This window comes from Urocampus carinirostris, chromosome 1, assembly GCF_059441175.1.
Source record: "Urocampus carinirostris isolate Australia breed hairy pipefish chromosome 1, RoL_Ucar_1.0, whole genome shotgun sequence".
NCBI classification, from domain to species: domain Eukaryota; kingdom Metazoa; phylum Chordata; class Actinopteri; order Syngnathiformes; family Syngnathidae; genus Urocampus; species Urocampus carinirostris.
This window is the reverse complement of record NC_142349.1, coordinates 66,064,124-66,091,785: the sequence shown is the minus strand read 5'-3', so window position 1 is coordinate 66,091,785 and position 27,662 is coordinate 66,064,124. Positions and strand designations below refer to the sequence as shown.

The 27,662-nt window shown below is 42.0% G+C and overlaps 1 protein-coding gene and 1 non-coding gene across 3 annotated transcripts in view; both read right to left on the bottom strand.

Annotated features, from left to right (window-relative positions):
- ano8a (anoctamin 8a) overlaps positions 1 to 27,662 on the bottom strand; it is a 41,752-nt gene that overhangs the window by 5,767 nt on the left and 8,323 nt on the right. For both annotated transcript variants that reach the window (XM_088320153.1, XM_088320161.1), the window contains exons 4-16: positions 26,435 to 26,573; positions 22,924 to 23,020; positions 20,845 to 20,961; positions 17,186 to 17,313; positions 14,342 to 14,503; positions 11,231 to 11,383; positions 9,123 to 9,249; positions 9,003 to 9,058; positions 7,377 to 7,451; positions 4,822 to 5,313; positions 2,394 to 2,555; positions 2,139 to 2,330; positions 1,607 to 1,738 (exon numbers count right to left, since the gene is read on the bottom strand). In XM_088320153.1, coding sequence (XP_088176279.1) covers positions 1,607 to 1,738; positions 2,139 to 2,330; positions 2,394 to 2,555; positions 4,822 to 5,313; positions 7,377 to 7,451; positions 9,003 to 9,058; positions 9,123 to 9,249; positions 11,231 to 11,383; positions 14,342 to 14,503; positions 17,186 to 17,313; positions 20,845 to 20,961; positions 22,924 to 23,020; positions 26,435 to 26,573 — 2,032 coding nt within the window. The remainder of the gene's footprint in view (positions 1 to 1,606; positions 1,739 to 2,138; positions 2,331 to 2,393; positions 2,556 to 4,821; positions 5,314 to 7,376; positions 7,452 to 9,002; positions 9,059 to 9,122; positions 9,250 to 11,230; positions 11,384 to 14,341; positions 14,504 to 17,185; positions 17,314 to 20,844; positions 20,962 to 22,923; positions 23,021 to 26,434; positions 26,574 to 27,662) is intronic.
- trnae-uuc (transfer RNA glutamic acid (anticodon UUC)) lies at positions 27,445 to 27,516 on the bottom strand. The gene has a single exon. It is a non-coding gene; the product is annotated as a tRNA-Glu (tRNA).

The following is a 27,662-nucleotide window of genomic DNA, read 5'->3' as shown; positions in this document are numbered from 1 at the left end:
TTCAGTTCTTTCCACAGATTCTAAATTGGATTGAGGTCTGGACTTTGACTTGGTCATTCTAACACCTTGATATGTTTTTGGGTGAACCGTTCCATTGTAGCTTTTGCTTTATGTTATGGATCATTGTCTTGTTGGAAGACAAATCTCTGTCCCAGTCTCAGGTCTTTTGCGGACTTCTTCCAGAATGGTCTTGTATTTGGCTCCATCCATCTTCCCATCAATTTTAACCATCTTCCCTACTCATGGATGCTAGCGCCGGTAGCCTATCTAGCAATTTGAAAGTTATTATGCTACCGAAGGCTGAAAATCGGGCATGTCTATGGACTGTACTCCCAAATCCATTCAATTGTGCACTGAGCAATTCGGAAAAACACTGGACTATGTGTAATGTAAGATCATACATCAAACATTCCGGTTGTATCCAGCAACTCTGTTTGACCCTCACCCCCCTCAGCACCCCCCAAGGAGGAAAACAAGCCTACTTACAACAAAGTCAGTTAGCCTTTGTTCCTTTATCTCTTTGTTTCCTTATCCTCACTGTAAATGTGGAACTGGAGTCGTCCAATTTCGTTGTCACAGCATATTTATGTTGTAACAATGACAATAAAGGCATATTCTATTCTATTCTATTCTAAAAGTTTCACCCCCAAATTCGAATTAAATCCAAAACCTCACTTTCCCTCTTTTGTCTGCCATCGTGTGTTGATTTCTACGCCAGGCAGAACAACATGGAAACCGAGCAGCTTCCGCGAGATAATTTAAGACTAATGTATTGAAGGTTCGCAACTTGGAGGAATCTGAAAACAAATCTATCTTTGTGTATTACTTTGTAATCAATACATTAAATAAACCACAACCAAACTCAGTTTTACTACCGCTGTATTTTTTTCGGTAACCCTACACAAATGGATCAACTTTCAAACCAGAAAGTCAGCATTTCAGTGTGTTTTGAGTTAAACTGTTCATCCAGCATTTGACAGCAACCAAATTCAAATATAAAAACACACATTCCAAATGCCTCTGATGAGAAAATAGATCAATATTTAATCCTGTTAGATATTTTCAGCCATTTTATATTGTTTACAGGAACTCCTTGCCTATACTGTAGCTTAGACCTATGTTTCATGTTGATGGTATCTGTGTATTGTTTGTTGATGCCCTTGCCACATCCATTGCAGCCTGGTCATCCTGGAAGGGGTCCCTTCTCAAGGTTTTTGAGTTTTTCCTTGCCCTCATGCAGGTTTAAGATCAGGGGGATGGTGTCATAATAGTCTGTAAATGAAATGATCTGAAATGATTCAAGTCAATGACTTCCCAAAGCCCTTTACAGAGTGCTTCACATTTCCCAATAGCGGCCTTGTATTGCAGCCATGTAAGACGCTAACCTGCTTATTGGGGGTGTTAGGGGTTCAGTGTCTTACCCAAGGACACTTCGACATGTAACACGGACAAGCCGGGATTCGAACTGGGATCCCTTGATCCCAAGACGAGCGCTCTACCTCCTGAGCTACTGCCGCCCTCTGTAGTCTGTGCAACCCTTGGATACTTCTTGTGATTAAGGGTTATACAAATAAACATGGCTTAACTTGAGAACCGTGTCGCTCACCTCCAGCAAAACGATTGAGATGACCGTCATCTCCGGGCTCAACCAGGGGAAAAGACGTTGCAGTTGACCACACTGACCAATCAGGTAACAGTTGACGATAATGGCTATCAAGCCCATAGCCTCCATTGCTGTCTAGAGGTCCAAAGAGAGAAACAGATTTGATTTTAAAACAAAAAGGAAAACCCTGTGTTTTTTGGGGGGCTGACCTTGTGGGGTCTAAGTCGACCTCTCACATGAGGGAGAGCTTTTTACAATTTGCGAACGCTAAAAAAGATACACCAAGCATTCGACTTGTTTTTTACAACTGCCAGTTGGAGAGGGGGAGGGGCCAGAAGAGGAGGAACTTACACGTCCATCTCCTTGGTCGCGCTCCCAACTCTGGGGGGCCCTTCCCCCACCAAACTGCATTTATTTAGGCAGAACAAAGAAAGAGAAAGAAAGAAACGTCCCTTTGGGCGGTATCAATATATGAAACAGAAACGTGAGACCATCTGGTTTAGAGATAAAACTAGTTTGAGTCCACTTTACACACCTGCCACTGCCCGATGTTCTCCACCCTCTGTCCAAACGGCCTCTGTAGGCCCGTACAAAGCTTGAGGGCATCACTCCGGATCTCAATGATATTGTTGATGAGAGCGCACATGGCCGCCAGAGGGAACGCAGAGGAGAAGAGAACCACATAGCCAAATTGGATGAACATCTCTTGATAGTCCTGAAGCGTGTCCTGCGTGGGGTAACGAGTTTGTTTAGCGCAGATCTCAACCATTTTGGGGGAGGGGAGACCCACCTCATACGTCTGCATGCAACTTTCAATTTCAGCCTGAGCCAGAGTGACGGTTTGGGGTTCTTGTGGGGGATCGATCCAGGACTTTTTGTCCTGGGATTTTCCTCTCTGCCGTAGACCGTTGGGTTCTCTGGAAGAAGATTCCTTGATGTTCTCTTTGGTGTCCTGTCAATGCACATTTGCATAAGTTGCACTTTCCAACTGTGTCCATAACAATGGTGAATTTTTTATTTCACAAAACGATCGGAGCAGTCATGGATCGTTTTAGATCTTTCCAGAGCACATGTGTCAAACAGGCGGCCCGCGGGCCAGATCAGGCCCGCGAAGGGATTGAATCCGGCCCGCGAGACAACATTCAGAGAAGCGCAAGAGAAAAACGAGCTGCAGGTTGAAAAATGTCAACTTGATGTTGCCAAAGCCAGGTGCCTCGACCAAAGACACTGTACTTATATTTATTTCTCTTTCTCTCACTTTCTCTCTCTCTCTCTCTCTCTCTCTTTTCCACCCATTTTTCTCCCACTCTCTGTCTCCCACTCTCTGCTTCTCTCTTTTTCTCTTCCTTTGTTGCTCTTTGTCTCTTTCTCTCTCTGTGTCTTTTTAACTTGTTTTGCTCTAACATCCCTTTTTCCTTTTCTGTCTTTTCTCTCTTCCTACCCTTTGCGCTTTCTTTTATCTTTTTTCTCTTTTTGTCTTTCTATTTCTCTTTGGATTTCTTTCTTCCTCATCCTTTCTTTTCCCTCTCTCTCATGACTTTTTACCTCTTTTGTTTCTCACGCTCTCTCCCTCTCTCTCTTTTTCTTTATTTGTCCCGCCCTCTCACCTTTTCCCTCCCTCTTTCTCTTATTTCTTTATCTCTCTTTTTCTTTCTCTTTAATCTACTAGTCCGGCCCCCGACAGAATGTTTGTCCTATCGCGTGGCCCCCGAGTTAAAATGAGTTTGACACCCCTGTTCCAGAGGGTCATAAGATTCGGTGATTAAAAAAAAATGGTATTCCAAATATTTGAATTCATGGCTGCTCTCTTGTGGTCACTCTACAATCATGAAGTTCAAAATATTTACGTGCATTTTTTAGGAAAAACATTATAATATATGGGTCTTTCAATAGAAACAAACTTTAAAAACTAGTTTTTGAATGCGTTTTTGTAGAAAAAACATGCAGTTGAAAAGAAAAAAAATTAAGTAATCGGGTTTGTCTACAGAAGCCGGTTTTCGTATCAGGAAGAGAAAAAACGTAGCATACATTCCAAAAAAAATATTATTTTGAAAGCCCTTAATTGATCTATTGGTCTGTCAAACGGGGATGATGCAATGAAGGCATATGGTTTAAAAAAGCCAGATTGTATGTTCGTATGTTGTTAGTTTAAAGCAGTGGTGCTTAAAGTGGGCGGTACCGCCCCCTGGGGGCGGTGAGGAAGAAGGGGGCAGTAGGGGGGCGGAAGTCTGAAGTTGAAGTCAGAAGTTAGGAATTCACTGGGGAGGGATAATGGATTGCGATATTTAATTTTTCCATATTTTGCTTAACATATTTCTGTTCCTCCTTTCTGTTATATTTTACGAGTTATTTTGTTGTAGTTGTGCTCTGTACAGCCCTTTGAGACTTTTTGTGATAAAGGGCGTCACAAATAAATATGACTTGACTTGACCAAGTTAATTATAAATGAACCGAGTCAACCAATTAAAATAAATCATTGAACTAGAAAATCACAATGACCCAGCTCTGGTCAGCTTTTTTTCACCCTAACTGTCCGTTATGGACCCCTGATTTAGAGGTTACATTTTTGGGATCTATCTATCTATCTATCTATCTATCTATCTATCTATCTATCTATCTATCTATCTATCTATCTATCTATCTATCTATCCATCCATCCATCCATCCATCCATCCATCCATCCATCCATCCATCCATCCATCCATCCATCCATCCATCCATCCATCCATCCATCCATCCATCCATCCATCCATCCATCCATCCATCCATCCATCCATCTATCTATCTATCTATCTATCTATCTATCTATCTATCTATCTATCTATCTATCTATCTATCTATCTATCTATCTATCTATCTATCTATCTATCTATCTATCTATCTATCTATCTATCCATCCATCCATCCATCCATCCATCCATCCATCCATCCATCCATCCATCCATCCATCCATCCATCCATCTATCTATCTATCTATCTATCTATCTATCTATCTATCTATCTATCTATCTATCTATCTATCTATCTATCTATCTATCTATCTATCTATCTATCTATCTATCTATCTATCTATCTATCGAAAGATCTCGCAAACCCTAGTTCTCAGGTCACTAAATGTGAGAGGATGTGGAAGTAAAGCGACTGAGTGGAAGAAAGAGGGGATCGGAAGGATGATGACTAAAACTAGAAATAACCAAATATATTCAGTGTAAGCGCACCTGAGGCATCATTTCAAGGTCACTGTCCTCATCGCAGCTGTCAAAAACACTGGACGGATCCATCCCGTCCTCCATCAGAGTGGGACTGTCCTCCGGGAAGTTGTCCTCCGCCCCCTGCGCCTCCGCCGCGACATCCCGGTAGTCCACTTTCTCCGTGAAGCTAACTTTTCGTTGCTTCAGGGCGCTTTCGTTCATATCCCACTCTTCCTCCGACAACCTGAACCCGGCTTTCAGGTCCCCTCTGGTTTTAGGCCGCAAAGTGGCGCCGGTGTCGGCCGGGACTTCTCTCGGCCCCAGGAAAGAGTAAGCGGTCATGGAGGCCTGGGCCTTTCCCAGAGCCAGGCGGCCATACTTGAGCGTGATGGCTTGGAGAAGCTCCCACAGGACCTTCGGGGTGAAGACCCCTAGCTTATTTTGCTCGTAGAGGTAAGGCTGCAGGACCTCTTTGATGTTCTGAAGGAACTGGCGGAAAATCAGCAGTGTTGCCAGCATCTGGGAAGAAAAGTGGAATGTAATAGTTCTTCTGTATCCACCCACCCATTATCTGCACCACCTATCCTCAGTTTTTTTTTTTTTATTATTATTTTATTTTATTATTATTATTTTTCAGGCCCGCGAAGCTCTGAACCGGCGAACGTCGTAACGCGAAGTAGCGAGGTCCCACATGTTAACGGGTACATGTTTACAAATTATCCTAACGGCTATGTGCTAATGAGTTATTATAACGGCTAGATGCTAACAAGTGATGCTAGTGTCCAAATACTAATAGCTGAATGCTAAAAAGTCATGTTAATGGCTAAAATTTAACATTTACAGGTTAACAAATTATGCTAACGGCTACATGCTAGCAGGTTATGTTAACGGATGATTGCTAACTGCTAATGTGAACCAAGCACTATAAGGCGCACCTAAAATCTTTTTTTTTTTTTTTTTTAAAGCTGACTATGCGCCTTATAACCCGGTGAGCCTTGTATATGGATCAATATTGAGCCGCGATAGGTCTCGCAACTTACGGTAAGCAGCCACCGACTCCATTTTTCGCGTAGAAGAAGAAGTGCGCTGTGCATACTAGGAAATATTAAACAACGATTGTCTTTTATTTGTGCGTTTGTATAAAGACCCTGAAATGGCTCCTATTAAGAGACACGCTTACAACGCAGAGTTTAAACTCAAGGCGATCAGTCACGCAGTAGAACACGGAAATAGAGCAGCAGCGAGAGAGTTTAACATTAATGAATCGATGGTGCGGAAGTGGAGGAAGCATGAGGATGAGCTGCGCCAAGTAAAGAAGACTAAACAAAGTTTCCGTGGCAATAAAGTGAGATGGCCACAGTTAGAGGACACACTTGAACAGTGGGTTGTTGAATTGTCCCCTTACTACCAGACAAAAACAGCGACACTGACTCGATTAATGACGACCTTGATGAGACGGAGCCGGACGTGTTGGATGGCCCATTCACTGAGATGGTCAATTCGAACACTGCAGAAGAAGAATTTGAGGGATTCGTAGATGAGGACCTGATAGAGTGAGCTTTATGTTTTTCTTTTGTGTGTTTACGTTTTACATTTTACAGTTATTATGTTATTGCTTTATTGTTATTGTTTTGCACTTGTTATTGTTTTTGCACATTTACGAGTGTCACTATATTGCGATTGCACTAACGTTTTATTTACCATAACAGTATCAGACGTTTTTTTGCGTGTTGACTAAATGGAGGAAAAGTAAAATGTTATGCCTTGCTTTACCTCAGAGAAAACAATAAAACGGCTGTTTATTCATTTTGGGAGTGAATGGAGTTGTGGAAAGCTTGTTTGTTATCTATTAATAAAGTTTGACTGACCTATCTGAGGGCAGCACGGCGGCGCAGTGGTTAGCGCTTGTGCGGCACAGTTCATGTCATGGGAACCTGTCGTGGGTTCAAATCCAGCTCCAGACTTCCTGTGCAGAGTTTGTATGTTCTCCCCGTGCTTGCGTGGGTTTCCTCCGGGCACTCCGGTTTCCTCCCACGTTCCAAAAACATGCATTTCAGGTGAATTGGCCGGTCCAAATTGTCCCTAGGTGTGAATGAGCGAGTGAGTTGTCTGTCCCCGTGTGCCCTGCGATTGGCTGGCAACCAGTTCAGGGTGTCCCCTGCCCACTGCCCGGAGATGGCTGGGATGGGCTCCAGCCCCCCCGCGACCCCAATGAGGATAAGCGGTACGGCTGATGAGATGAGATGAGATGACCTATCTGACTGTTTTGTTGACAATCCCTTTAGCGCGGCACCATCTAATGGTTGCATAACGTAACTACAGCCTCTACTGTAGCGCCTTATAATGTGGTGCGCCTCATAGTGCGGAAAATACAGTGATTACAAATACATCCCTCTGAGTTAATAACGTTTTGCCAATATTTAAATGTAAAAAACTCAACACTACCGGTTCTCTAACATCATCTTCCAGATCCATCACAACTCTCACAATTGCCTCGGGAATTGTCTAGTTAATTTTACCGTTTTTAGCGTTTCAGTCATCTGTTAAGGGGAAAATGACCCATGGTGGCTAATTTTTCTCACCTCTTTCAGTCGCTCCATATCCTTGAGGTAGAATCCAATGTAGAAAAGACTCAGGTAGGAATTGATGAATTCAAACTGTACAATAAAGGAATCAGTCATGTTTGCATACCTGTCTTACAAAATTTTGTATTTTCCCTTATAAAATACAAAATTCTTTTCTTTCAAACGTGTTTATTCATGTAGTTTAACATGTTATATTGTACATGTGTTTCCTTATATCATATATATTGTTAATTAACATTTTGTCGTGAGATACTGAGTCGCTCGACATGAATGAGCTTTATTATAAAAAAGTTCAAAAATGAAGTCGCTTGGACGTTCACTGTAGAAGGAAAAAATACATGCAAATAGAATTAAGTAGAATTTTTTATTTCAATTTATTAATTCATTTTCTGCATTAAATTATTGTTGGCAATATACTGATTAAAGCACAGGTGTCAAACAGGCGGCTCGTGGGCCAGATCAGGCCCGCTAAGGGATTGAGTCCGGCCCGCGACAACACACAGAGAAGCGCAAGAGAAAAACAAGCTGCGGGTTGAAATATGTCAACTTGATGTTGGCAAAGCCAGGTGCCTCTCACAAACGCTGTACTTGTATTTCTTTCTCTCTTCCTCTCAACCATTATCTCTCTCTTTCACTCCCCCCTGTCTCTCTTTTTCTCTCTGCCTTTTTACTTTATTTTGCTCTCTCTTCCTTTTCTCTTTTTTCTCTCTTTCTCTCTCTCTTTTGCTTTCCCATTCTCTCTTTCTCTCTTTTGCTTTCCCCTTCTCTCTTTCTCCCCTCCTCTCTTTCTCTCAGTTTCTTGTTTTCCTTCTCTCTTTCTATTTCTCCTCGGATTTCTGTCTTTCTCTCGCTTTCTCCCCCTCTCACTATTTCTCTTTTTATCTCTTATGTTTCTCACGTTCTTTTTTTTTATCTCTCTCCTTCTCTCTCTCTTTTTCTCCCTTTCTCTCTCTTTTGTCCCACCCTCTCTCTTTTTCTCGCCCTCTCTTTTGCACTTCCTCATTTTCTTTCTCTCTAATGTACTAGTCCGGCCCCCGAGAGAATGTTTGTTCTATCGTGTGGCCCCCGAGTTAAAATGAGTTTGACACCCCTGGATTAAAGGGATCACCACAAACCTGTCTTTTTTCATTTTTTCCTTTTATACTTCCTTTTTTTTTCTTAACTTCTTTATACAACATCATCATTCGTAATATAATGCATCAAAGCAAGTGAGCCGTTTGAGAGACGGCTCTCTCGAATGAGTTGAGCCGAAAAGGCCGGTTCTCTAAAAAGAGACGGACTTCCTTTCACTACACAATTACCACATGAAATCTGAGGTGGCAGGTGCATGCGCACAGTAGCATCACACCGCTCGCTCCGTTTGCAACGAAAAAAGGCGATACCGAGATAGAGGCTACCGCGGCCAACTCGTTTGACCTGATTGATCTGCCGTTTGGTGATAGTCGGTGTATACCGGATGTTACCCATCATTGACAAATTTGTGTTTTCCCGTACAGATTTTCTCGTACGTCTTACACGTCTTAAAATGCATCATAAATGTACTTTGTACGGCAAAAACGTACAGCTTGACAGGTACGCGTTTGAACGTTGCAATTCGATTGGAGTTTTAAAAAAAAAACTTACAAAAACCATCTTGATGATGAGATTATTGTCATAGGCACTCTGAAGTCTATAATTTTCTGCAAAAAAAACATTGCGTCATTAAAAGGATGTCGAATAAAAAGAGCCACTGCTGTTGCTTACCCATGTCATTGAGCCAATAGGCAATCTTCTTATATACCTCGTCGCATATGGTTACCGTGATTGCCAGCAGGATTTTGGGAATGAATCTCGTGATCCCAGGTAGCTCTTGAATCTCCATAACCACTTCCTGGAAGAGCATTTAGTGTCACTCACTCTGAAATGAATGGTCGGTTTAAACCACAGGTGTCAAAAAGGCGGCCCGCGGGCCAGATCAGGCCCGCTAAAGGAATGAATCCGGCCCGCGAGACAACACTCAAAGAAGCGCAAGAGAAAAATGAGCTGCAGGTTGAAATATGTCAACTTGATGTTGCCAAAGCCAGGTGCCTCGAACAAAGACACTGTACAGTGGAACCTTGGTTTTCGAACGCCTCTCAGTTGCAACATACCAAAAATTTTGAGAAATTCTTGCTTTGCTGTACGGTCAAAAAATCGGAATTCGAACGGCGTACGGGTGTAGATCATGTAGATCGCCCCCCACCCCTCGTGACCAACTGTTAACGCGTGCGGACATGTTACGTTTTGATTTGGCTTTTAATATAGGTGAACGAAGTATTTTAAACCCCTAATTATGCCTCCGAAGAAGGTCGGTGCAGGCAGCAAAGTTGCTACAGGTGAAAAAAGGAAAGTTGTGCGTACAACTATTGCCTTTAAGAAAGAAATAATAGCTAAATACGAAGGCGGTGTGCGAGTGTCTGATCTTGCTAGGGAATACCCCACTGTCCACCTGCGCCTTCTGCTGACCACCACAAAGTAAGAAATCCTATTCATAATTCTTTTCTTTATCCTTTTTTTTTATTTTTCCACGTTCATGTTAGCGTAATCTTTCGTACGGAAGATTATGATAACGCGAACGTACGATTAGCTTTAAGTTTACGTTAAACATTCAGTAAACATTCAGCCCGACATTGAGGGTGTTGGAACCGCTCACCACTTGTTGTGGAGACCCGGGTGCTAAATGACTTGTAAACGACCTGATTTCTTTATTTTTACACGTTCATGTTAGCGTAATCTTTCGTACGGAAGATTATGATAACGCGGACGTACGATTAGCCTGGGTTAGCTTGATGTTTACGTTAAACATTCAAGGTAAACATTCAGGGTGTTGGAACGGATTAAAACGATTTACATTATTTTTGATGGGAAAAATGATTTCGGTGATCGAACAAATCGGTTTTCGAACAGGGTTCTGGAACGGATTATGGTCGAGAACCGAGGTTCCACTGTACTTGTATTTCTCTCTCTCTCTCTCTCTTTCTCTCTCTTTTTTCCACCCCTTTTCTCCCACTCTGTCTCTGTCTCTTTCACTCTGCGTGTCTCTCTTTTTCTCTTCCTTTGTTGCTCTTTGTCTCTTTCTCTCTCTGTGTCTTTTAACCTCTTTTGCTCTCACTTCTTTTTTTCCTTTTCTCTCTTTTCTCTTTTGTCTCTCTCTCTCTCTCTCTCTCTTTTTCCACCCCTTTTCTCCCACTCTGTCTCTGTCTCTTTCACTCTGCGTGTCTCTCTTTCTCTCTTCCTTTGTTGCTCTTTGTCTCTTTCTCTCTCTGTGTCTTTTAACCTCTTTTGCTCTCACTTCTTTTTTTCCTTTTCTCTCTTTTCTTTTTTGTCTCTCTCTCTCTCTTATTTTTCCACCCCTTTTCTCCCACTCTGTCTCTGTCTCTTTCACTCTGCGTGTCTCTCTTTTTCTCTTCCTTTGTTGCTCTTTGTCTCTTTCTCTCTCTGTGTCTTTGAACCTCTTTTGCTCTAACTTCATTTTTCCCTTTTCTCTCTTTTCTCTTTCTCTCTTCCTACCCTTCGCGCTTTCTTTTCTCTTTTCTCTCCTTCTGTCTTTCTATTTCTCTTTGTATTTCTTTCCCCCTCTCTCACGACTTTTTATCTTTTGTTTCTCCCTTTCTCTCCCTCTCTCCTTTTCTTTCTTTGTCCCGCCCTCTCTCCTTTTCCCTCCCTTTTTCTCTTACTTCTTTATCTCTTTTTTTTTCTCTTTAATCTACTAGTCCGGCCCCCGACACAATGTTTGTTCTATCGTGTGGCCCCCCGAGTTAAAATGAAATTGACACCCCTGGTTTAAACCATTGAAATGGGTTGTTTAACAGTACAAAAACCGTGTTTCAAACCTGCAGTTCCAGGCAGAGGAGCATGAGCAGGAAGACAAAACAAAGGCAGAGGAGGCAGATAGGGAGGCTGACCAGCCATCTGAACATGGCCCTTTTCCACGGAGGATAGTAAAACTCTTCACATCCTGTGACGGGACTGCAACGTTTTACACCCTGCGGGTAGAGCAAGGGCAAGTAATGGATTTATGAAGAAAAATCAAGTGTCCCTAGCTTTTATTTTCATGTTTTTTGGTAAATGGTGGACGGCAAATGGTCTGCTTTCATATACAGACGCTCCCCTACTTACGACGATTCCACTTACCGTAAATTCCGGACTATAGAGCGCACCTGATTATAAGCCGCACCCACCCCATTTTAAGAGGAAAACCGATTTTGTACATACACAAGCCGCACCTGTATATAAGCCGCATGCGCCCACATTTAAACATGTAACACAAACACAAAATTAACTCAAACCCGACTTTAAGTCCCACGATTGAAACTAAATGTCCTTCATTAAAGTCCACAGCCGGCAAAATGAATGGAAAATGATACCGGTACTTAAGGTTTGATGCAGACCTGCAGAGTCCGGGTCCCGTTGAAAGTAATCCAAGGAAAAAAAAGTATATTTCCAAAGGTGAGGGTGGGAAAATATATCAGATGAACACATTTACTCACGCAACTCCTTTTTCTTGAACCAACTTTTTACCCCCTCTTCTTTCCTGGTCTGTCCCTCACCTTTAGCGGTCCCCACTTAAACTCGGCACCCCGCGTTTGTTCCGCCCCTCATTTTTCGTTCACCCGTGCAAAACATATCAGAATAAGTGTCTAAAATAAATACAAATAAATACATTACAAAAATATACAGTTGCAAATACATATTATACATGGGTTACACATATTTACGAAGAAAGACGGTACACCGAGAGCGTTTTCAAAGCTTTAATAATAATAATATAGCTTTGACAGGGCAGTTAATGGTAGCAACACTCGAGCGCCGCTAGCGGCCGTTAGAAAAATTACATAAATTGGCTGGTTAGGGAAAAAAGTAGCGGCTTATAGTCCGGAATTTACGGTACGTAAAACAGTAGATACGAACATTTTTTTCGGGATGTGGAAAAATATCCGCACATTGCTGTAAGTTAGATTTTGTATTGTGTGCACCTTTTTCCGAGTACAGGACAGCACTGCAGTGCTTCTTTCCGCCACTACCGGCGAGTGGCGCTGTGAGAGGTAACCCAGCATCCACCCCGAAGGAGAAATCTGGCTTCTACTTCCTAGTTCGTGTGTAAACATACTGATAGATAGATAGATAGATAGATAGATAGATAGATAGATAGATAGATAGATAGATAGATAGATAGATAGAGTGGAAGACGTCACACGCTAGTCCAAAAGTTCGACGTCCCTGCAGCAGATGGAAATCTTTGTGCCCAGGGTTACACCACCTCGTGTTCCTGTAGATAGCGAGTCCACCTTCTCTCCACTTCCCGCAGGCTTTCGTGTCTCTGTCTGACAGCGCTGAAGCTGGGTAGCTCCAAATAGCTCCGGGTAGCTCTACTTTAGCGTCCGGGATGCTCAACGTGAGCCACGTTTCCGTAAAACACATCAAACTGCACTCCCTGTGCGCTTTAAAGCTTTTCACCAGGATAGCCAGTTCGTCGGTCTTATTTGGTAGAGAGTTCACATTTCCTATGATTACGGACGGTGTTGAAGACTTATAACGCCGCTAGCCGCTTAGCTAGCTCCGGCTACTGTACTGAATATCCAGAGCGCTAAGAACTTTGACAATTTTATTGTTTAATAACTGCATTCGTTCAATATGGTTGGTGTAATGTGTAAAGAAGAAGCGAGCCGTATAATTTTGGAATAAGAAAGCTTGATGCGGTTGAGAAAATGGTCGGCCACTCCCTAACACGAAGATGCTGCCAGGAACCGTCAACAGTGGAGAAACCTGTCCAGAGTTGAGTCCTCATTGGTGCCCCGACGATCCAGGAGGTCAAAAAAATCTGTGATATTTATGTTATTTATCTGGCTCATCTCAAAAGCGGGATAACACTTTAAAACAAATACCAACAAAGACCAGATGATGAAGGTGCTGTATCGGAGTCAGATCAGGAGGCTATCTGTTTAATGTGTGGGAGCTAACCCCTACCCCAAAAAAAAAGTTACTTTCACTGCATTACTTTCAATTACTCTTGGATTACTCCAATACCAAATATGCTAATAAAAGACAAAAAAAACTAAATATGAATAAAATGACTCAATTTTGTGCAGGCTTGGGGAGTAACGGAATACATGGAACGGCAAAAATGATGTTGGCAAGCTGTTTGGATTTATTTTATTGTGTTTCTGTCGCATTTTATGTTAGTTTTGCCGGAGAACAAAGAGATCAAAGAGATCAAAGCCAGGAGAGAAAGCTTACCACGTGTTGTGAGTCATCATTTTGTTCATATTTAGTTTCTTTTGTCTTTTATTAGCATATTTGGTATTGGAGTGGGCAGCACGGCGGCGCAGTGGTTAGCGCATGTGCGGCAAAGTTCATGTCTTGGGAACCTCCTGCGTGGGTTCAAATCCAGCTCCAGACTTTCTGTGCAAAGTTTGTATGTTCTCCCCGTGCTTGCGTGGGTTTCCTCCGGGCACTCCGGTTTCCTCCCACATTCCAAAAAACATGCATTTCAGGTGAATTGGCTGGTCCAAATTGTCCCTAGGTGTGAATGAGCGAGTGAGTCCCCGTGTGCCCTGCGATTGGCTGGCAACCAGTTCGGGGTGTCCCCTGCCCACTGCCCGATGATTGCTGGGATGGGCTCCAGCACCCCCGCAACCCTACTGAGGATAAGCGGTGTAGCTGATGAGATGAGATGAGAGATGGTATTGGAGTAATCCAAAAATAATTGAAAGTAATCCAGTTAAAGTAACCCTACCCAACCCTGTGTAGGGGCATGGGCAGCACCAGGCTGTACTTGCCTAAGACACACCACAGGAAATGCGACCCTAGCGGTTCAGCGATCCGTGAACCCGTGCATCACATATAGAAAGACTCATAAGACTTTTGACAAGAGATTTCATAAAAGAACATGAAAAAAAGGAAAGATTTCCGTGCAGTTTCCAGGATTTTGAGGTGGTTCTTACCCTGAACTGCGGTCTTGGCTCCTCCAAGGACTCTGCAGGGGTATCGAGGGTCCCCCACCTGTAGGCCAGCTCAGCTTCTCTCCTCTTCCAGCGCTCCAAAAATAAGGTCGCCCACACAACATTGAAGAGTGCAAACACCACGCAGCATATGTCCTGACTTGTCTAAAAAAAACAGAGACCAATGCACGGATCTCAAATAATTCAGTGGTTTTATTTTTGTTTTCCCGGATGTGAAATGTTTTAAAAATGAAAAATAATTAAAGTTAACACGATCTAAAAAAATAATTAAAAACAATATAGTTGTCATAACCCTGCGATTGGCTGGCAACCAGTTCAGGGTGTCCCCTGTCCACTGCCTGATGATTGCTGGGATGGGCTCCAGCACCCCCGTGACCCTACTGAGGATAAGCAAGCGGTGCAGCTAATGAGATGAGATGAGATAATTGTCATAACTACGGATATGAAACGGACTCTGATTGGCTCCCGATCAGTACTTGTACCCACTCCTGTCTGTCCCCTTTTGTCAGTCCGTCTGGGAACCTCAGTGAACACTAGGCAAGCCATTTTCGACCCTGACTCCCACCTGTCCCGTTTTTGCTCCCGTCTGTCCCTTGGCTTTGGCCCGTTTTTGGCCCTGACCACGTCTACTCTCCCGTCCCGGCTCCCAACCTCTTTTTGTCCCCGACCACGTCTACTCTCCTTTCCTGGCTTACGACTCGCTTCAGACCCCGACCACGATTTTGCTCTCCTGTCCTGGCTACTGACCCGTTTTCCGTTCCCGACACCTCCATCGCTTGCCACGGAAGTTCCACTTGTGCGTTCAGAGCGACCTGCTTCCTGCGTCCAGCAATCACCGGATCGTGGGCGCAACCCATTCCCTTTCTTCCAATAAAACGCAACGCAAGTGGGTCCTGTCTCCGTTCTGGTCCTGACAATAATCAAATTTATTAATTAATTTAAATTTAACAGACTGAAAAAGAACAACAACCACTTGGGTAATGAAGTTGGGGATCAATTGGATTTAACTTCTTCGTTTTTAAAGAAAAAAATTTCAAGTCAAATTTAAAGCAATCTAATCTAAATGGCAGCACGGCGGCGTAGTGGTTAGCGCTTGTGCGGCACAGTTCATGTCATGGGAACCTGTCGTAGGTTCAAATCCAGCTCCAGACTTCCTGTGCGGAGTTTGTATGTTCTCTCCGTGCTTGCGTGGGTTTCCTCCGGGCACTCCGGTTTCCTCCCACATTCCAAAGACATGCATTTCAGGTGAATTGGCCGGTCCAAATTGTCCCTAGGTGTGACTGAGCGAGTGAGTTGTCTGTCCCCGTGTGCCCTGCGATTGGCTGGCAACCAGTTCAGGGTGTCCCCTGCCCACTGCCCGGAGATGGCTGGGATGGGCTCCAGCCCCCCCGCGACCCTAATGAGGATAAGCGGTACGGCTAATGAGATGAGAGATTAGATCTAATCTATTTACAAATCCCGATTTGCGTGCGTGTGTGTTTTATAGACTCCGAAACGGCTGAACTGATTGGTGTTAAAATTAAAACAATGGTTCTTTAAGCCCCACGCGGGTTTGTAGCTAGGTTTTGGTGCCGGGAATCCCACTCGAGAGCTTGACTCCCTCCCTCCCCCATATTCCAAGTCCGCTCGAGAGCTTGCCTCCCTGCAATTACAGTATTGTGTTGCAAAGTTTCCCTATCCTTATTGTTCATTTATTATATCCAAACGTCATCTAGTGACCAACATTATACACTGCATTTAAACATGTGATTCCTGTCCAGACCAATCAGATTTGTTTCCTGTGTTCATATAATCTCGTTTGAACCAATCAGATGTCTTGTTTCATTCTTGTGTTTTCCATGGGCTGAGCGTGATTTCTTCCTGATCCCATCCTGGAATCACGCGCCTCTGATGGAAGGGGCTATCAAAAACCTAAATCTCCGACTCAGAGTGTGTTCTGTTTTTCATCCTAACACAATCTTGAGTTTTAACCTTGAGAATCATCACAATGAAATATAGGTCATTCATAAGCTATAGAATTGAAGTGTGTTTTAAGCCTAGATTTTAACAGTTCCACTGAGGTTGCAGATCGAATCTCAGGGGGAAGAGCATTCCACACCACCGGGGCCCAGATGGGGAACGCTCCCGAACCTGCAGATTTCTTCTTGGCTCTTGGAATCACTGGTAGACTAATTTAATTTAAATACCCGACACAGATATTAAGGGGGCAGCACGGCGGCGCAGTGTTTAGCCCGTGTGCGGCACAGTTCCGAGGTCTTTGTAGGAGTTTGTATGTTCTCCCCGTGCTTGCGTGGGTTTCCTCCGGGCAGGTGTGACTGGGCGAGTGAGTTGTCTGTCCCTGTGTGCCCTGCGATTGGCTGGCAACCAGTTCAGGGTGTTCCCTGCCCACTGCCCGGAGATGGCTGGGATGGGCTCCAGCCCCCCCGCGACCCTAATAATGATAAGCGGTACAGCTAATGGGATGAGATGAGATGAGATATTAAGGGCCCAAAAATTCAAGAGTTCAGATATTTGGTAATTGTAGAAAATAGCATTTACAAAAGACTTAACATCGTCTTTAGAAATTTCTTCCCGTATGCGTAGAATCTTCTTATTAAAGAAGACCATAAAGTCATGGGCTGAATGGGTAGAACTATCTGGGATAATCTGTTGCCTTTGTAGCGATGCTACAGTATCGAAAAGGATTTTGGGGTTATTCTTTTGTGCCGCAATCACCCTCGAAAAATAGGCTGATTTTGCAGAGGCAAGGGCTGCTTTATACTTTGACAAATAATACAGTACTGTATAATGCTTCGCCACACCGTCTGGGCATTTGCATCGAGGTACCTGATCGTCTTCTGCAAGTATCCACAAGAGAAAGCCAATGACGGCAGGGTACAGCATAGAGTTGGTGTAGAAACCCAGCCAGGCAAAATACATGCTGATCTTCACTCCGAAGTAGTCACAAATATCATCTGCGTCATAAAGGAAAACATATGCAGTGTTCATTTTACCAGTGAAAAGTGATGGGTCCCCGGGGACTTGCATGCTCAAAAATCTATGGGTCCCAACAGAGATCTATGGGTCCCCAAAATTTAGTGTTATCACAAAATTTAGTGTTATCGGCGACAGATATATAATATAAATCTATATATTCGTTCAGTTTTAATCATCACAGTTTATGTCGTGTCCAGCATGGTCGCTGTGGCGTCCGGCTGGCCCCGCCCCCTTGGCACCGTCTGTAGCAGATCAGCTAATTTGCGTGTGTGCTTCTTAAGGGCGGGTTGTGGGTATTGCCGGTTGCTGGTTCTGCATTAATCTGTTCTGTCTGACTTGAGGAAACCTGTGTTTGCCCGTTCTGAGTAAAAGCCTGTTTTGTGAGTATTCCTAGTCTGAGTTCCTGTTTGCCTGAAAGCCTGTTTTTGTTTTGTTTTGTCCCCGAGTGTTGGACAACTTTTATTTTGCTAAATAAAAGTAACTGGTCGTTACGCGATTGAGTTCATCCTTCCTGCCTCCTGCCTCCGTTCTGGTCTGGTCCCTTGACAGTTTATTGGTAATACAAATCAGTTATCACTTCAAGATTTTTCAGTTTACAACAATATTGTACATTATACAAAATAATACTGCTGAAATAATTATATTATTCTATATTTTTATTCAGTTTTAATCATCACAGTTAATTGGTAATACAAAGCAGTTATCACTTCAGATATTTCAGTTCACAATATTGTACACTATACAAAATACTATTGCTGAAATATTTATATATTCTTCCAGTTTTAATCATCACAGTTAATTGGTAATACAAAGCAGTTACAGTGGAACCTCGGTTCTCGACCATAATCCGTTCCAGAACCCTGTTCGAGAACCGATTTGTTCAATCACCGAAATCATTTTTCCCATTAAAAATAATGTAAATCGTTTTAATCCGTTCCAACACCCTGAATGTTTACTATGAATGTTTAACGTAAACATGAAGCTAACCCAGGCTAATCGTACGTTCGCGTTATCGTAATCTTCCGGCACGAAAGATTACGCTAACATGAACGCGTAAAAATAATAAAATCAGGTCGTTTACAAGTCATTTAGCACCACAAGTGGCTAGCGCTTCATTGGAAAGGGGGCTCCGTTCCAATACCCTGAATTTTGGGCTCAGTTCCAACACCCTGAATGTTTACCTCGAATCATAAATCTAACCCAGGCTAATCCTACGTTCGCGTTATCGTAATCTTCCGTACGAAAGATTACGCTAACAGGAACATGTAAAAATAAAAAAAACAAGATAAAGAAAAGAATTATGAATAGCATTTCTTACCTTTGTGGTGGTCAGCAGAAGGCGCATGCTGTATTCCCTAGCAAGATCGGAAACTCGCACACCTCTTTCATATTTAGCTATTATGTCTTTCTTAAACTTTTCTTTTTTCACCTGTCCTGCTTGCACCAACCTTCTTCGGAGGCATAGTTAGGGGCTAAAACACTCCGTTCACCGATATTAAAAGCGAAAGCAAAAAGAGGCAAGTGCGCACGTGATAACAGTTGGTCACGCGGGGTGGGGGCGATCTACACGATCTACACCCGTACGCCGCTCAGCATCGCACTCTAGCGAACGCACTCACGCATTACCGGCGTTCGAACTCCGAATTTTTGACCGAACAGCGAAGCAAGAATTTCTCGAAATTTTTGGTCGAACTCCGATTTGTTCGAACTGAGAGGCGTCGAAAACCGAGGTTCCACTGTATCACTTCAAATTTTTCAGTTCATATATTCTTCGTGGTTTGCTGTCCCGCCATAGTTATAATGCCTTCTCAAGGTTTAATCCATTATCATCCTTCTCATAGCGCCACCAGGAATATAATTGAGTCCAATTTGGCAGAAAAGTCCTTTCTTGCTCGGAGTATTCTTTTGTTTATTTTCTTTTGTCGAATCGTTCGCTTCAACACACGTGTTTTCCTTGCCTTCGCGGTCTTCTGAAGAATTTCTCCGCCGTTTTTTTCGTGCCGGAATTATTGCCGTTGTTACCGCTTTCTGTGTTATGTTTCGACTTATTACCGACACTGAAGAAATTACCAATTTTTGGTTGATTTGCACCTCATACCAACTGTTTTTTATGGAGGCATACTTCTCTTTCACTCGACAACCGCCACAACAATGACGTCATCTAGAAGCAATGAGATATCGTTTGCCGAGATCGGCGCGAGACCAAAACAACAATGGCGGATCTGCCTGACGAAAAGTTTGGAGTGCGCTGAATCCTTGTTAAAAAAAAAAAGTAATCGGGTAATAATGACACGTTGATTTGACACCATGCGTCCCCAGCAAAAATGATGCGTCTAGGAAGCGGAGACGCGGGCAAACTAGAACACTGATATGGTATCTCAAATATTTTTCTGATGGTTGTTTTAAAGTACCGTATTTTCCGCACTATAGGGCGCATCGGGTTATAGGGCGCACCCCCAAAAAAGAGTTTTTGGTCCTAAATCTTCCATACATAAGGCGCACCGGATTATAAGGCGCTACAATGGGAACGTGGACAAAACAGTTAGATGGTTCAGTCCAACTTCTTACCCCCTTAACATTCCCAAAGCTTGCAAAGAAGCAAATACGTGTCGTGGACACGTGCGGATGCGGTGTCCGTACGATGTCACTCAAATGCATCGTTCCATCATTCGGAAGGTTAAAGTCTTGGGATTCAAGAAATGCCAACCATTCCTTAGTTTCTATTTCCTGTTTCGCTCGCAACTTTACTGTGCATATGACAATAAACACTTGGAATTGAGTTTAATTTAAAAAAAGACCCATCACAGTAACATCGATATCACTCTGAAACAAGATACTGGGAAAATATATAGCCGGAGTAGCTCACCGAAGTCGTTGCGTTCAATAACAATGTGCAACCATGGTCTTCGTATAACCGTGAGTGTAGTAAATCCAGGAGAGTAAAATATTTACAAATACAGAATGGTAAAACATGTTTTTTCTATGCCGTAGACAACCAAACTTGCTATTCACATTCATCTTTTTCGGCCAATTGCAGGCTTTGTTTTGTCCCTTTAGCCTATGCGAGCCCGTAAATGATAAAAAGGATCCGCCCCCTTTACCTCCGGATAACTTTAGCCAATAGTGATCGATTCAACTGATGATTGACACATCTTTTTCGGCCAATTGCGGGGTTTGTTTTGCCCCTTTAGCCTATGCGAGCCTGTAAATGATGAAAAGGATCCGCCCCCTTTACCTCCGAATAACTTTAGCCAATAGTGACTGATTCAAATGATGATTGACACATTGGTTAGCCAATGAAACGCCGGTATACAAATCCCATCATACACCGCGGACTACTCCACCTTCGGGGGAAAATCGAGTCGGCGGCTGTTGCATTAGTTGCAAGACTTTGCTACTTAATATTGATCCATATATAAGGCGCACTGTATTATAAGGCGCATGGTCAGCTTTTGAAAAAAATCAAGACTTTTAGGTGCGCCTTATAGTGCGGAAAATACGGTACTTACCTAGAGGTTGCCTTTCGCAGACAGCTTGCACCCATGACGTCATCAGCTGATTAAGAATCCTCCGCTCGTGGAGAGGAAACATCTGATGAATCACACCACGGGCCACCAGCTCTGGAACTAGAAGACATTGTTGATTTTTTAGACATGCAAAAAGGTGTTTAGATGTCCTCCAGATGAGACATGCTGGATGGAGATGAAAGAGGCTCAGTTGACTCAGCTCAATTGGGTTGGAAGGAGATTTTTTTTTTTTAGTCTAAATATTACAGAAGCCAAAACAAGATCGTCTTTCGGAAAACTGTGATGATGGTCGATAATTGACCAGGGCTTAAATATACAGTTTAGCTCAGGGGTCTTCAACCTGGTGTCCGTGGGCACACAGGTGGCCCCTAAGGGCAGCTGAGGTGCCCGCAGACCTGCTCTGAAAATACCTCGCCAGTGCTGGGTCATTACTTCCTAGTAAAATGTTTTATTTTTAATGTGGTTGACTGTGTCCTACTATTTCTCTCTCTTCTTCTCTCTCTTCTTTATTTCTTTCTATTTGTTTTTTCTTTCTCTTCCTCGCTTTCTCTTTCTCTCTTGCTCTCTTTCTCCATTTCTTTTTCTTAGTTTCTCCCTTTCTATTTCTCTCTTCCTCCCTTCTCTCCCCCTGGCTCTTTTTCTGACACTTTCTGTCTCTTTCTATCTCTCTCCCTCTGTCTCTTTCTCTGACACTTTGTGTGTTTTTATCGCTCTATTTCTCTCTTCCACTCTCTCTCTCCCTTTTTCTGACACCTTTTGTCTCTTTCTATCTCTCGTTCTCTCTTCGACTCTCTGTCTCTTTCTTTCACACTTTCTTTCTCTTTCCGTCACCCTGTTTCTTTCTTTCTTTCTTTCTTTCTTTCTTTCTTTCTTTCTCCCTTATCTCTCTCTTCCTCTTTCTATCTTTCTTTCTTTCTTTCAATATTTATTCATTTCTTCCTTTCCTTCCTTCTTTCTTTCTTTCTTTCTTTCTTTCTTTCATTCTTTCTTTCTTTCTCCCTTATCCCTCTCTCTTCCTCTCTCACTCTTTCTTTCTTTCTTTCTTTCTTTCCTTATTTTGATATTTTTTTCTTTATTTCTTTCTTCCTTATCCCTCCCTCCCTCACTCTTTCTTTCTTTCTTTCTTTCTTTCTTTCTCCTTTATCTCTCCCTTATCCACTCTTCCTCTCTCTCTCTTTCTTTCTTTCTCCCTTATCTCTCCCTTATCCACTCTTCCTCTCTCACTCTTTCTTTCTTTCTTTTTTCTTTCTTTCTTTCTTTCTTTCTTTCTTCCTACCTTATCCCTCTCTCTTCCTCTCTCACTCTTTCTTTCTTTATTTCAGTATTTCTTTCTTTTTTTCATTCTTTTTTGCTTATCCCTCTCTTCCTCTCTCACTCTTTCTTTCTTTCTTTCTTTCTTTCTCTCTTTCTTTCTTTCTCCCTTATCTCACCCTTATCCTCTCTTCCTCTCTCGCTCTTTCTTTCTTTCTCTCTTATCTCTCCCTTATCCACTCTTCCTCTCTCACTCTTTCTTTCTTTTTTTCATTCTTTTGTTCTTTCTTTCTTTCTCCCTTATCCCTTTCCCTTCCGCTCTCACTCTTTCTTTCTTTCTTTCTTTCTTTCTTTCTTTCTTTCTTTCTTTCTTTCTGTCTGTCTTTCTGTCTTTCTGTCTTTCTGTCTTTCTTTCATTCTCCCTTATCTGTCTATCCTTCTCCATTTCACTCTCTCTTTCTTCCTATCATTCCATTTCTTTCTTTTTTTCTTTCTTTCTTGTTTAGCTTGTCCCTTTGTGTGGGCCATCCCTTAAACTGAGTACAGTATTTGCCAAAGAACTCTCCCATGAGGGGGGTTTTTAAGGGTTATTGTTCTATCTTCGTTATTCATTATCCATTATCCGTTATCGGTCAGTTCATAATACGCTACAAAGCCTAGGAGCCGGGACACTTACTCTCAGCCAAAAGGCTAAGCTAAGGTCCTAGCCCTAAAGCCTTGCTGATAATCATTCCAAAATTCTAGCTGTGACTTATCAAAATATACCTATCGTCCTTTGGAAGTCAAATGAGATGAGAAACTCAAGCTTACTGATGGGCTGTCCCTCCAGAAAATGAATATTGTGAAGCACTTCCCCTTGTTTGGCGCGTAGATTATCCAGCCAGTATTTGATGATGCTCTGACGCTCCTAAAAACAAAGAATAAAGATTTCTGAGTTCGTTTTTTTTCCCCCCAACATTTCTTTATTTTACGATAATGCTAACTCATTATTCAGCTATATTACAATGATTTAGAATATTTTTTTGTGTTTTACTAAAATAATTTACTTGATTATGTCAAGTTTTGCTACGCCAGCCCAATTATCAGCTGATGCTATGCTAACTCTGTGCCATCAATGCTGTAACAAATTGTGCTAACACCGTTGTCGCTAACGAGTTATGCTAACGGCGAAATGCTGACGGCTTCATTCTGACAAATTATGTAATGGCTTAATGCTAACGACCTTATGCTAGCAAATAATGCTAATGGAAACATGCTAACAAGTTATGCTAACTGCTACATGCCAACGGCTGTATGCTAACAAGTTATGCTAACAGCTGCATGCTAACAAAATATGCCAACGGCTATATGCTAACAAGTTATGCTAACAGCTGCATGCTAACAAAATATGCCAACTGCTACATGCTAACATTTATAGCATTACCAGGGTAATAACACTGTTATTACACAGTGTAATAACAGTGTTATTACCCTAGTAATACTATAAATGTGATTTTTAGCCTTTCCCCAATGGATCTCCTTATTGCTAACGACTACACCCCTACTGTTACATACTTGTGTAACGGGTGTAATAATAACTTTTGTTTTATTGAAATTCCTGCTGAAATATGTGTATAGTTTTTGGTAAGTGTCCTGCAATGATGAGTCCAACAGTGCCACCTGCTGGTATGGGGTAGGGTTTGGTTTTGGCTTCTGACATGTGACCGGGAGGCGGGGTTTGTTGGCAGTCTACAGAGAGAGCTCCCAACGGTAAGACACATCTTTTGGTGCTCCACAAAAAAAGTTTATTTTAAGCATTATAACCACAGCTGACAAATCTCTCAACGTGCACAGTAATGTGATTGATGTTGTCAAGCTGTTTGGATTTATTTTCGTTTTGTTTCTGTTGTGCTAAAATGTTAATTCCCCTTATAGAGATCAAAGAGATCAAAGCCAGCAGAGAAGCCAATGTTGTTTCATCTGCAGTTTTTATACTCATTGTTGTTATTATTACTATTTTCTCATATATATATAAAAAGGATGATGTTGGTTAAAATTCAGACTAAAGAAAAATATGTTGAATACATTGTAAACGTTAAAAAAACACTATTGGCATGTCCAGCATGGTCGCCGTGGCTGGCCCCGCCCCCTTGGCACCGGCTGTAGCAGATTTTCTAATTTGCGTGTGTGCTTCTTAAGGGCGGGTTGGGGATTGCATTCATTGCATTCATTGCATTACTTTGCATTATTCTGTTCTGTTTGACTTGAGGAAACCTGTACTTGCCCGTTCTGAGTAAAAGCCTGTTTTGTGAGTATTCCTAGTCTGAGTTCCTGTTTGCCTGTAAGCCTGTTTTTGTTTTTGTCCCTGAGTGTTGGACGACTTTTATTTCCTTAATGAAAGTAACTGATCGCTAACGCGAATGAGTTCATCCTTCCTGCCTCCTGCCTCCGATCTGGTATGGTACCGTGACAACTATACAATCTCTTGTTAAAAGTATCTTGTTAAAATGGATGTAAAAATGTATTGTGATATTCTAAAATGTATTTTATGTAAATTGAAAAGCAAGCTCTTTGTTATGCTTGGGGCAGTCTACAGAGAGAGCTGCCAACAAGATCAAAGAGATCAAAGCCAGCAGAGAAGCTAATGTTGTGACTCATTTCATCTGCAGAAACTGTAATAAAAAACCTCATCATACAGTCCAGCGTGAATGTGGATCTTTGGTGGGACAGGTACACCGCGGTTACACTTGATGCTACTGGTTTGATGCCAACATCTTCCAGATCCAGCACCAACTCTCGCAATTAGCTCAGGAATGCTCTAGTTATAATTGAAATTGTTTTTTTTAAATTTATATTTATATATATTTTATTTATGTAGTAAAACAAGAATTACAAAAATCATAGTTAAAATAAGCAAAATGATCGAAACATTATCCCCTTTTTTACAACATTTCTGAATCAGTTTTTAGTAATCATATAAAATATTTAAAAATATTCAAACTATTTAAGACTTTGGATATATTCTAAATTCATTTTTAGAGTAGAAAAAAAGTATTATTTGTATAATTCTAGTAATCATAAAAAATGTCCAGTGAAATAAGAAAAATAAACCTTAAAATTTGAATTACTGTATTTTCCGCACTATAAGGCGCACCTAAAAGTCTTATTTTTTTTCAAAAGCTGACCATGCGCCTTATAATACAGTGCGTCTTATTTATGGATCGACATTAAATCACAAGGTCTCACAACTTACGCAACAGCCGCCGACTCGATTTTCCTCCGAACGTGCAGTAGTATGCTGGGATTTATATACCGGCGTTTCATTGGCTAACCAATGTGTCAATCATCATTTGAATCGATCGCTATTGGCCAAAGTTATTCGAAGCCTCAGATAGGCTAGAGGGCCAAAACAAACCACGCAATTGGCCGAAAAAGATGTGTCAATCATCCGTTAAATCGATCGCTATTGGCTGAAGTTATTCGAAGCCTCGGATAGACTAAAGGGCCGAAACAAACCCTGCAATTGGCCGAAAAAGATGACTGAATAGCAGGCTTGCTAAACTACTCCATAAAGAAACATGTTTCATTAGTCTGTATTTGTAAATATTTTACTCTCCTGGATTTACTACACTCACGCTTGTAAGAAGACCATGGTTGCGTATCATTATTGAACGTGAGAACTTAGGTGAGCTATGCGGCTTTATATTTTCCCGGTATCTTGTTTTAGAACGATCTTGATGTTGCTGTGATGAGTTGAGTGAATCAAACTCAATTCCAAGTGTTTATTGTCATATGCACAGTAAAGTTGCGAGCGAAAAAGAAAATAGAAACTAAGGAATGGTTGGCATTTCTTGAATCCCAAGACTTTAACCTTCCGAATGATATTTGAAACGATGCATTTGAGTGACATCGTACGGACACCGCATCCGCACGTGTCTACACGTATTTGCTTCTTTGCAAGCTTTGGGAATGTTAAGGGGGTAATCAGTTGGACTGAATCATCTGACTGTTTTGTTGACGTTCCCATTGTAGCGCCTTATAATCCGGTGCGCCTTATGTATGTCAAAAATAGGACCAAAAACTATTTTTTTGCCCCATAGTGCGGAAAATACGGTATATTTTTGGTGTGTCAAAATATGATAAAATGAGAAAAAAAAAACATACATTTAAATAGTCAATCATTTGGCTTATTCTAAGTATAATCACTTTTATGTTTCTAGTCAACTAAACATATATATTGTATATTCTGCATATTTCACATTAAAAGTGGCATCAAATGAAAAACCCACAACATGATTTTCGCGTACATTCCATGACCCAATTTATCGCAATCATCTCCAACCTGTGACGTGAAAAAGCAGAGCTGGCTCTCTATGTTCTCGTAGATGTTGTCCTCCTCACAAGAGAAGCGTCGCATCCCGCCACCGAACTGAGGCTTGACTGCTTTGTGCATGCTCGTCTGTTCCGCTCCGCGCAGTAAGCTGAGAACCCAAGTGCGGCACAAATAAACCGGATGGGAGAGAAAAAACACTGTGCGGGAGTTGGGACTGTGACCGTTTTACAATAAGCAGTGTCTGAAACTGATCACAAAAAGTTAGCGGACACCAGGGCCCATTTTTCACAACTTGAAACACAATAAGACGACTACCGTAAATTCCGGACTATAGAGCGCGCCTGATTATAAGCCGCACCCACCACATTTTAAGAGGCAAACCGATTTTGTACTTACACAAGCCGCGCCTTTATATAAGCCGCATGCGCCCACATTAAAACATGTAACACGATTACAAAATTAGCCCAAAATTAGCTTTGAGTCCCACGATTGTAACTGATTGTAAAGTACACAGTCCAAAAACCACAGCCGGCAGAATGAACAGAAAATGATACCGGTACTTAAGGTTTGATGCAGACCTGCAGAGTCCGGGTACCCGTTGAAACTAATCCAAGGAAAAAAAAGTCTATGTTTCCAAAGGTAAGGGTGGGAAAAATATATATCCACTATTGTCCGCCGCGACAACAGGTCTCACTCACCTTTACCCCACTTCCCGTCAGATTCAGATTCAGATTCAGATACACTTTATTGTCATTCTAGTACACGTGTATACAGAATGAAATGTCGATACATCTGACCCGCACAGTTTCCTTGAATGTACAGATATAAATAAAATGTTGTATTGAGTTGGGGTATTGAGTACTAATAATATACTAAATAATTATGTCTATGTATAGTATTTTACAGTAGTGCAAAGAGTGCAAGAGGAGCAGCTAACCAGATGTGCAAAATGGGCAGTCAGGTAAACAAGTCAGGTAAACAGTAACAATAACACTGTAGTAAGATAGTGATAGCAATAAATCCCATACCGGGAGTTGAACCCGGGCCACCTGGGTGAAAACCAGGGATCCTAACCGCTAGACCATATGGGATACATATGGTCTCATATAAATACATTACAAAAATATACAGGTGCAAACACATATTATACATCGGTTACACATATTTACAAAGAAAGACGGTACACCGAGAGAGTTTTCAAAGCTTTAATTATAATATTATAACTTTCATCCCAAAC